The 10,948-nt window shown below is 38.0% G+C and overlaps 1 protein-coding gene across 4 annotated transcripts in view; it reads right to left on the bottom strand.

Moving 5' to 3' along the window:
* Positions 1–10,948, bottom strand: part of GABPA (GA binding protein transcription factor alpha subunit) — a 32,108-nt gene that overhangs the window by 3,762 nt on the left and 17,398 nt on the right. For all 4 annotated transcript variants that reach the window (XM_015560680.1, XM_006758751.2, XM_015560681.1 and 1 more), the window contains exons 6-9: positions 6,148–6,342; positions 4,322–4,375; positions 3,276–3,416; positions 2,533–2,725 (exon numbers count right to left, since the gene is read on the bottom strand). In XM_015560680.1, the coding sequence (XP_015416166.1) occupies positions 2,533–2,725; positions 3,276–3,416; positions 4,322–4,375; positions 6,148–6,342 (583 nt within the window). The remainder of the gene's footprint in view (positions 1–2,532; positions 2,726–3,275; positions 3,417–4,321; positions 4,376–6,147; positions 6,343–10,948) is intronic.

The following is a 10,948-nucleotide window of genomic DNA, read 5'->3' as shown; positions in this document are numbered from 1 at the left end:
TCCCTAAATGCAGAAAAGCAAAAACAGAATAGTCATCTTCACTTCCCCCTAGTAAGATATATAACATTGGCTACAATCTTGTTTTCCCTTTTGTGTCAATTACGTTAATACATAATTTAGATCTCAGTCTACAAACCACCAAATGCTTGGCATCCAGTTTAAAATGCTATTGGCATTTCAATTTCTTAAGGAAATCCTATATAATAAAAGCATAGTATGCAAATTGTCCCCTCGACCGGGAGGTCATCCAAAAGTTCAACCAGGGGATGGGGCCGGCCGGGGGGAAGGGAAGGAGTACCCTGCGGGCAGCTGGCAGCCACTAGGGACCCTACCAGTGTACGAATTTTGTGCACTGGGCCTCTAGTTTCTACATACTATGTAAGGCTGTACAAGCAGACACCATAGAAAAAAGGAAAATGAAGAAGGGAAGTAGTTTTATATTTCAAAGAGAAAAATTAAGTTGGTATAGTCTTAAGTTTCTTGGCATGAGGTGATAAAAGTAAAAGTTTTAATTTTACTTAATACTTCCTTCAATCTAGTAGATAAATTACACAACCACACCAATTCATTGCATTTGTCCCCTACCTAAAATGAGGAAAGTTGAAAGGTACACAGCACCTGAATTTTCATGATTTATTTCCTCCCTCTTTAAAAAAAAAATATTTTTTAACCTTTTAAACTGTGAAATATACTACACGAACAAAAAAGGACAAAAAAGTGAATTCAGTGATTACAAACTGCACTTTCACCTGTTAAATATGACTCAGGTCAGGAAACAACACTGCCAGCACCCCAGAATCCCCTCCATGGCTCCTCCCAATCATCACTTCCCCCACCCCAAAGGTAAGCACAATCCTGTTTCATGATAGTAATCTCAGTGCTTTTATTTATAGTCTTACCACTCAAAAATGTGATCGGGAATCGAACCATGATCCTGGTTCACAGGTCGACGTTTAAACATTGAGCCATGCCGACTGGGCCAAAAATGCATCCTAAATGCTGTAATTTAGTTTTTCTGCTTTTTGCACTTTACTATCTAAATGCATTCATATAGGATATGAATGGGTCTGGATTTTGGGGGGCGGGTCTGAATTCTTTCACTGAAGATTGTATTACGAGGTTTAGTACCAGTGCTTGTAGCAACAACAGTTCATTTTCATGGGTACACAGTATATTCTCTTGTATACCATAATTTATTTATTCACTCTACTGTTGACAGATACAGGCATCATGATCATAATCTCTCACTATGAAACTCATACACAATATCCAAGGGAAATGTGAAGTAGCAACATAAATGATATTTAGAAATACAGAAGTAAATTGCAGAACTACTTTACTACATTCACTCTTCAAAAATAACTTTTTAAAAATATTTTTTAAAAATATCATAAAAGAATTCTATGATATTCCTATATATACTACTTCCCAGATACTTAACAACACACACTGAATTTCCGTAATTGTAGCAAACATAATTTCTTATAGCAATTACATCAAAAAAATTTTATACTACTTAGGGGAAATTATAAGTAATTTTATTCCATTTCAATTCTATCAACGTAAAGATTGGATATTCATATTTAGGCAGATTGTAGGGGGAGAAAAAAAACAGGAAAACAGGCCACCATTTTGTATCCAATTATAAAAAGACAACATTCTGCATATTTGCTCAAGTTTACACTCAATGCATCTATGCAAATGACAGCATCTTTATCTGTTATGTAAATAATAGAAACCTCAAAGATTAAATATGTTGGTTTTAAACAGAGTAGTATATGCTTTTAAATTAGATAAAAACAAATAACTTTTCCCCATCAGGCTATCAGCAGATTACCAGACAGGCCTGCAGTGGAATGACACTCAAAATATTGAAAGGTAAGAACTGCCAGCCAAGAATAATCTATTTAACAGTTAACCTTCAGATATAAAGAAGAAATCAAGGCATTCCCTGATAAACAAAAGCAAATAATCTTAGAATAATCTATAAAAAAAACTTTTATGTACCTCAAAATTATTACTAAAAATCTTTTTAAGAAGCCATTTTTAAAATACCACGTGATCTCACTCATTCATGGATAATAGAGACCATTATAAACTTTTGAACAATAATAGATACAGAGGCAGAGCTGCCTCAAACAGATTGTCAAACTGCAGTGGGAAGGCTGGGGAGGGTTGGAGGGTAGGAGGGAGGGGGGTAAGAGATCAACCGAAGGACTTGTATGCATGCATATAAGCATAACCAATGGACATAAGACACTGGGGACTGGGCAAGGCCAGGGGATTGTCAAGGGCGGGGGGAAAAAAAGGACACATATGTAATACCCTTTGTAATACTTTAAGCAATAAAAAAAATAAAATAAAATAAAAAGGAGCCATTTTTAACCTAAGTATGAAAAATTTTAGCATATATATATAAAATATCTTGTGAACAAGTCAAGGATTTTAACACCATTACATCACAATGTTCACACCTAGAGGAAGGAGCCATTTTTTAGAAAAGCTTGATATTTAAAAAGTAATAAATCTTACCTTAACGCACGACTGAGTTTCTCATAGTTCATTGTAGGTTTATTTTTCCATTGTCCCCATTTTTGTGCAACCAGTTCAGGCTGATTTAGTTTAAACTCGCCTTCATCACCAACCCAAGAAATGCAGTCTCGAGCATCCTTGTCGGTAAGAAGTTCTAGCAAAAACTGCCACAGTTGAATCTGGCCATTGTTTCCTAAATTGACAGGGACAAGCATTGACCAAAGTGCTATGAATTAAAAGAGGGCAAAAGGCAACAAACAGGCTCTCTGGTTTTTAGCTCAACCATGCTAAAAGCAGTTTTTTCCAAAAACTGTCTAAGCACTGCCAGAGAAATAGGCCATACTCAGATTTTCACATCCTATATAATAAAAGCCTAATATGCTAAGTGTCTGACCATTCGTTTGATCAGTTGCTATGCTATGCACTGACCACCAGGGGGCAGAAGCTCCGACAGGTAGGTTAGCTTGCTGCTGGGGTCCAGCCGATCGCCCTGGATCACTTCCACGGTCCCTCCCCGGCCCCAATCGTGCACTAGTGGGGTCCCTCGGCCTGGCCTGCGCCCTCTTGCAATCCGAGGCCCCTTGAGAGATGTCAGAGAGCCGGCTTCTGCCCGATCCCTGCAGGCCAGGCTGAGGGACCCCATGGGTGCACAAATCCGTGCACCAGGCCTCTAGTAGTGAAATAAAACAAAATATACATAATTTGATAAATATTATAAATACCAGATAAGATTGCAAAAATACCTGTTCTGTTCCCAGGTGAACTTCTATCTTCTCCTGAAATCCTTGGAGCTCTTTGTACTTTAGCTGCCTTTGCACTGCTGTTTATACCTTTAATGGTAGTTGGTGTTGCAGACTGAACTGATGCTGGAATAATTTGGACAGCTGCAAATAAAGACAAGGGAAAAAACTGTTTCCACTTCTAATACAAGCAGGAAAAAAACTACTGAAAGACATAAAATGCAATTAAGTTAAACGAATGCCCCTCTAATTACATCAACAAAAGGCCTCATTTCAAAAAGCCTTAATCCATAAGTTTTAAACAAAATTACAAAAAAAGTTCCAAGGATAAGGTATGATGTTTGTTTGCATTATGGTTCATGAATCTCAACTTAGTAAGAGTTGGTCTTATTTTTTAAATAACTTAGTGATGTATATACAATCTTAAAGTATTTGTTCATTAAAAATGGTTTATCAGATGCTGGAGAAAATGTGGACAAATGAGGACTCACATTCCACTACTGATGAGAGTATAAACTTATACCACCACTTTGAGGAAAAAACTGGTAATACCTAGTAAGGTTGAAAAGGTAGAAACTTGATATTACAATCAGAGAATCTCATGTATATTCTGACAACTGCTTATTCAGTGATGTTGACAAAGTTGAATATACAGCAGTGAAAATGAATGAAATTGATCAGTAAGTATCAACATGGCTAAGTCTCATACCTTTACCCAAAAAGTTTAAATGTGCAAAACAATGCTATAAAGTATTTATGATTACATAATTGGTAAAAATCTACATAGAACGATAAACATCCACTTCAGGATAGTCATTTAAAATGGGATCTACAACTGGTAAAGTTTAGATTTTACATATAAAGATTTAGTTTTTAATAGGTATGGTGTTATGGTATATAGATGGTGGTTATCATTTATTTTTTCTTTGTATATCTAAAATACTTCATAAATATTTAGTTTGTTCTTTTTTTTACTACCTCACAGTACTGAATAAAGGAAATATTTCTTATTGATAAATGGGCCGTATATTATGGGCATGAATACTCACGTTGATCAATAGTAACTATCTCGTTCATCTGTTGTTCCTGGCTTGCCAATACATCTGAAGAACACACATAATTTGTTTTCATTTAAAACCAGAATGTAAACCCCAATCCAGTAAAATTGAACTTAATAAATTTGATCCTTTTATAAGAAACTCCACAATTACAAGCAAAACCAAACAAACAAAAAAGCAAAATATTAAACAACTGAAACTTACTGGCATGATAACTTTAAAAAATACTTGATAATGACTTTATAACAAACAGATATTTTTAAGAGAAGTAGCAGGGAAAGCTTCAATTTCTTTTAGAGTTCATTATTCAGAGAGTAATTTCTAATGTAAATATCTATATCTAAATCTATTTATCTATCTATATAAAACCACGTAAAACACAAAAATCTTCATTATCAGATCAGAAAAGAGACTATGTACCACATTGAAATTATTTATATATACTCTTCAAAAAGGCTCCCTCAACATGATCTGAGAAATCTTCATAATTTAATAATTTGTTCTAATATCCACTTTTTAATAACACTGCTTTAATTTGATAATGCTTTAAAGACAGATACATTTTCAATAAAACTGTAAATGTTCTAAATGTCACAACTAAACTAGATAATTTAACATGTCTACAAATACAGCTCCCAACATTAGAGTACATCGTAAACGGCCCTAACGTAACCCATTAGAGAACCATTCGTTACTCATCTATTGCTATTCCTTACTCAGATGCTATTCTTTACCTCTCCAACAAGAGGAATGCTTCCCAGTCTCTATTACTTTAGCCTATTTACTGCCCATTATTGTTCCGAAGCTTCTGTCTTGAAATTGAATTGTACCCACCAGCAATCATATGTACTGACAGTGAGTTCGGAGACCTGGGCTCCCAACACAGTTCTACTTAGGGCACCATGCCAGGACCCAGTTCCAGGCACACAGAGCTGGAAAGGGCTGGGGGACTAAAAAGAAGTCTGAATCCCACCTGTCAGATGGAAGTTTTCTTTGGGGGTCCTGAGTTTGGGAGATTAAACAACGACATGGAACTAGCCTAGGAAAGATCTGGATTCTGATCTGAGGGCTCACTTACTGGATGTGTGACTTTGGTTAAGTTATTCAACTAACTTGAACATTAATTCATGTTTAAATGAGATATCCTCAACCTACCACCTCATGAGGTTGTCCTGAGGATTAAAAGCAAATATTTTCAGAAACACAGTGCCTGAAACATAGTTAATTTTTCCGTAAACTGAAGATGCTACCGTTTTATCCAGATTCCTAGTTTTGAGTATTTTCCCCCAAGAACTGCTGTCTGCCTTGAAGAAAAATCCATGCCTTACGTTTGTGGCAGATCTCCCCCTCACCCCCAAATTTTATAGAAGTACCTTGAAGAGGTAAAAGGTGCTACTGAAATGGAAACTGTTCTATTTGTGACTATAAATGAACAAAGGTGCCCTAGCCTAAAAAGGCAAAAGAGAGAGTCACCATTACATAGCACAGGCATGACCAACCGATAAGATTAGCCTCTAAGCCCTAATTCTCAGAAAGAGTTCCATCTTTTTCCTGGGAACTCTCAAAGCCGAAGGCACAACATGGACAGAGCGAGGTTTTTGAAAGCTTATAATAAGACCATATAGGCACTCTGTGATTTGCAGCCTTAATACGGAGATTAAATAATACATATAAAACTCTTACCACAGCCTTAGCCAGTTAATAAATGTTAAGTATTATTGCTATTATCAATAAAATAAGCAATTACAATAACAAAGGTAAAAAAGTAAAATTAAAACTAAGTCACAATGTAAGTAGGTAATAACTCCAATTCATACATTTTCGAAGAAGCTCCAGATGACTCCAGAGAATTTCTCCCCGAGGGACCCGCTGAAAAAAATCTTCTTGGTTGAGACTGCATAATTCTCGTCCTGAAATGTTGAGTGTGCTGAGGTCTATATCAGTCATGCTGAATTCCTTCATGACCCAAACTACCCAATGTAAGACTTGGTCTGTAGACCACTGTATAGGATCTAAAAAGAAAAAATATTACATTAGCCTAGTTCAGGGGTGGGCAAACTTTTTGACTGGAGGGCCACAATGGGTTCTTAAACTGAACCGGAGGGCCGGAACAAAAGCATGGATGGAGTGTTTGTGTGAACTAATATAAATTCAAAGTAAACATCATTACATAAAAGGGTACGGTCTTTTTTTTCTTAGTTTTATTCATTTCAAACGGGCCGAATCCGGCCCGCAGGCCGTAGTTTGCCCACGGCTGGCCTAGTTTCATCTTAGATATTATATACATTTACAGTTAACTTGTCAATACACACACACACACAATCCAAACAGCCTTTTTCTCCCAAGTAAGTAAATAAATAGTATATAAAGTAAAAAGATTTTTATGCTACATTTTCTTGATGGCTATTTTTCAATTTCTTAATCTAAATTTTTGAGGTATTCCTATGGTTATACATCAGTTAGTCTGAAATTTTATCAAGAAAAACAAAATGCTAAATTGCTCTCCAGTGGGCCAACTGGAATAATATATGTGATTATGGAGTAGGATATCCAAGTTTAAAAAATTGTCCTGTAGCAGTGTAGGATTTGGTGCACTAAAAAAAAAGGGGGGGGGGAGTTTCTAAGGAGCTAACTTATGAAAATGTGAACCAAGTACTCATTCCTCCCATCCACTTCTTGTAAAAAGCTGGCAGCTCTGCATTTTCCCTTATGGTGGCACTTACCATATAACATGATAACTGCCTCTTTACTTAGCTTTCTTCCCCTATAATTCATTAAGGTCTTAAATACAAGGACTGTGTCATGTAAACCATTCTATCTTCAAAACTTACAGTGCCTTGTGCATACATTTGTTGAATTTACAAAAGGTGAATCCAAGTAATTTCATGTCCTCATCACTTTTTACTGATTAAATTCGCAAATGAAAAAATGGCCAACACATATAAATATTTCATTGTTGTATCCTGGGACCTAACAACATTCTACCCAGAGAGGTTTAATAAATACTAGTTGAATTAATTTTGGTATAGGTATTGGTGCATGGAGATGATCAATCCAAATGGTAGTGGTTATATGCCATCAAGATGCATGCTATTCAATATGAAAATAAGTGATAAAAATAACATTTAGGTACTTATCAAGAGCCAATTTATAGTAAAATGAACATAATCAATATAGGAATACAGGACTAATAACCACAGAATTGATTATTTTGATTTTTCACAAAAAGTTAAGGAAGGAGGATTCTGAGAAGATAGCAGCAGTTTTAAATTTCTCTGAATTAAAAAAAAAAAAATCACTAAAAGCAACTAGAGCCCTAACCGGTTTGGCTCAGTGGATAGAGCGTCGGCCTGTGGACTGAAAGGTCCCAGGTTCGATTCCGGCCAAGGGCATGTACCTTGGTTGTGGGCACATCCCCAGTAGGAGGTGTGCAGGAGGCAGCTGATTGATGTTCCTCTCTCATCAATGTTTCTAACTCTCTATCTCTCTCCCTTCCTCTCTGTGAAAAATCAATAAAATATATTTAAAAAACAAATAAATAAAAATAAAAGCAACTAGAGAGCAAAACAAAAAATCCATTAATATTTATAATAAAACCAGGAGATAAGTTATCCCATGGACCCCAAAATACATGCAAGGTGAAGGCAAAGCAGTAATAGCCACAAGCCCTCCATAGTACCAGCATCTGTGCAGGGGAATGCACAGGGAGAAACAAAGAGACATCTCACAGGACCCCAAAATACATGCAAGGTGAAGGCAAAGCAGTAATAGCCACAAGCCCTCCATAGTACCAGCATCTGTGCAGGGGAATGCACAGGGAGAAACAAAGAGACATCTCACATTATCCATTGTGAGTGCAGGAAAACCTCAACACAGTCAGGAAGTATTCCTTAAAAGCACAACAGGCCAAGGTGAAAGGAGCAACTCAAAGTAGTTTTGCGCAGTCCAACAGCAGCGAATACAAAGGTCTGTGGTAAAGTTTAAGGGGCTAGAGCAGTGTAACACCTGTGACTTTTTCAAACTGAGCCAAAATCACTTCTAGAGAGTGGACCACAAAGAGGAGAAACTGGTGGGAGAGGAATTCAAACTGAGTACAAGAAAAAGGAAAGAGCAGGACCAGGTAATAAGAGTGGAGTAAGGAAACAGACAGGAATTGAGAAACAAGTGGCTCTATATTTGAATACTGCTTAAAAATAAGAGAGGAGGGGGTGCAGATGGTTAGAAAAACTATGCTAGACCATTCTTCTCTTTAAGAGAGCACCCTAGCTAATTTGGCTCAGTGGATAGAGTGTCGGCCCATGGACTGAAGGGTCCCGGGTTTGATTCCAGTCAAGGACATACACCTTGGTTACAGGTTCAATCCCCAGCCGTGGTTGGAGTGTGCAGAAGGCAACCAATTGATGTGTCTCTCTCACATTGATGTTTCTCTGTCTCTCCACCTCCCTCCCACTCTCTCTTAAAAAAAAAAAAAAAATCAATGGAAAAATATACTCAGGTGAGGATTAACAAGTCTATGAAAGCTCATTTTGGATAAAAGGAAACAAAAAAGTACCAAGATCTAAAAAGTTAGGAGAAAACAGAAATAGTTACAAATAGTCTGATTTGTTTTCTGAAATAAGTAGAGGCCTTGTGCACAAAATTCGTGCAACGAGGGGGGAGGGGGGCGGTGGGGATTCCCTCAGCCCAACCTGTGCCCTTTCACAGTCTGGGAGCCCTCGGGAGATGTCCGACTGTGGGGAGCGGGCCTAAGCTGCAGTCGGACATCCTTAGTGTTACTGCAGAGGCGGGCTGCTGCACTCAGTAGCCATCAGGCCGGCTTGTGGCTGAACGGTGCTCCCCCTGTGGGAGTGCACTGATCACCAGGGGGCAGCTCCTGCATTAAGCGTCTGTCCCCTGGTGGTCAATGCGTATCATAGAGATCAGTCGTTCTGTTGTTCGGTCAATTTGCATACTACCCTTTTATTATATAGGATACCAGTACTTCTCTGGTTTGACATTACTAATTGGCTATATTGCTTCTTTTCTCAAAGACTCCTATAAATGACAGTAAAGGACTTTTTAAGAGATGAAAACTCATAGGAATATAGCTGAGAAATGATTTGGGAGATTTCCACAAATTTTTTGAAGACAATAAGCAGAGTAAAAAGCCAACAAAGTAGGAAAAGCTATAACCTAAAAGATCTATCAAGGAGAATACCAATTAAGTGAAAGTATTCCTGCCTACAGAACCCCTACTGGCTCAGGTCATGGTGGTTCCAATTGGCAGGAGAGGTTTAAGTGTAACATGTGGAGACTGATTTAAAGTATGTGGTGTGTTTAGTACCTGCAGGGCCTCTCCTTCATTCTCAGGAGCCAACTGAATGGAAGCATCCCTACACATGTGAAAACCAGGGAGAGAGACAAAGTACAGACTGAGAAAACTGACCTCAGTAAAAAAAAGTCTAAAAACTGAGGAGTGAGTCCTAGCCGATTTGGTTCAGTGGATAGAGTGTCAGCCTACGGACTGAAGGGTACTGGGTTCGATTCTGGTCAACGGCATATGCCCAGGTTACAGGCCCAATCCCCAGTAGAGAGCATTTAGGAGGCAGCAGATGGATGATTCTCCCTCATCGTTATTTCTGTCTCTCTCCCTTCCTCTCTGAAACCAATAAAAATCTATCCTATATAATAAAAGCACAGTATGCAAATTGTTCCCTCAACAGGAGTTCGACCAGCGGGTGGGAGAAAGGGCAGGGCCAGTTGGGGAAAGGGAGGGAGGCCTCAGCCAGCAGCCAGCAGCTGCTAGGGACCCTACCAGTGCACAAATTTCATGCACTGGGCCTTTAGTTTTAAATAAAATAAAATCTAAAAAAACTGAGGAGTGATACCCTCTCTACCTCCCCACCTTCCATGTCCCTTTCCACTTCCAGAATGCAGCATTCACATCCACATTAACCCTAATTCCTCATGTCAACCTTCTATTCCTGAGAGATTTTTGGCCAATTCTTCAGAGAAGTTTAAGAGACCCAAGAAACAAATCTATACATAATGACACTTGACAATCTTTTTTTTTTTTTTAAATCCTCACCTAATATGCTTTTACTGATTTTTAGAGAAAGGAAGGAAGGAAAAGAAGGAGGGAGGTAGGAAGAATGAGAGAGAGAGAGGAAGGGAGGAAGGGAAACATCAATGTAAGTGAGAAACATCAATCAGTTGCCTCCCACACACACTTCAACTGGGGTTTTATAATGCTACAAAACAATTTCTTACCCACTACATCTCCTCACTACTCATGCATACTCCCACTTCCCAGTTTTCCACATACTTTTCCTGTCAGGAATGTCCTTCTCTATCCAATAATTTGTCTAGAATAAATCCCACTATAACCTGTTTGAGATGCTAATAGCATGAAACAGCTTAAAAACACATTATCATTATGGAAATTACCTCTTTTCATCTACCTTCTCTCACTGCAACTACACTGTTTATACCCTAAGGGTATACTTTTTTTTATATACAATCATGTGCTGCATGCCGATGCTTCAGTCAACAATGGGCCACATTTATGACAGTGTACCATCCTATCTAATAAAAGAGAAACATGGTAATTAGCCATCCCTCCTCGACCCTTCCCATTGG

The sequence above is a fragment of the Myotis davidii genome, unplaced genomic scaffold, assembly GCF_000327345.1.
Source record: "Myotis davidii unplaced genomic scaffold, ASM32734v1 scaffold175, whole genome shotgun sequence".
Classification (NCBI taxonomy): domain Eukaryota; kingdom Metazoa; phylum Chordata; class Mammalia; order Chiroptera; family Vespertilionidae; genus Myotis; species Myotis davidii.
The sequence above is the reverse complement of the archived record's forward strand: the minus strand, read 5'-3'. Positions and strand labels throughout refer to the sequence as shown.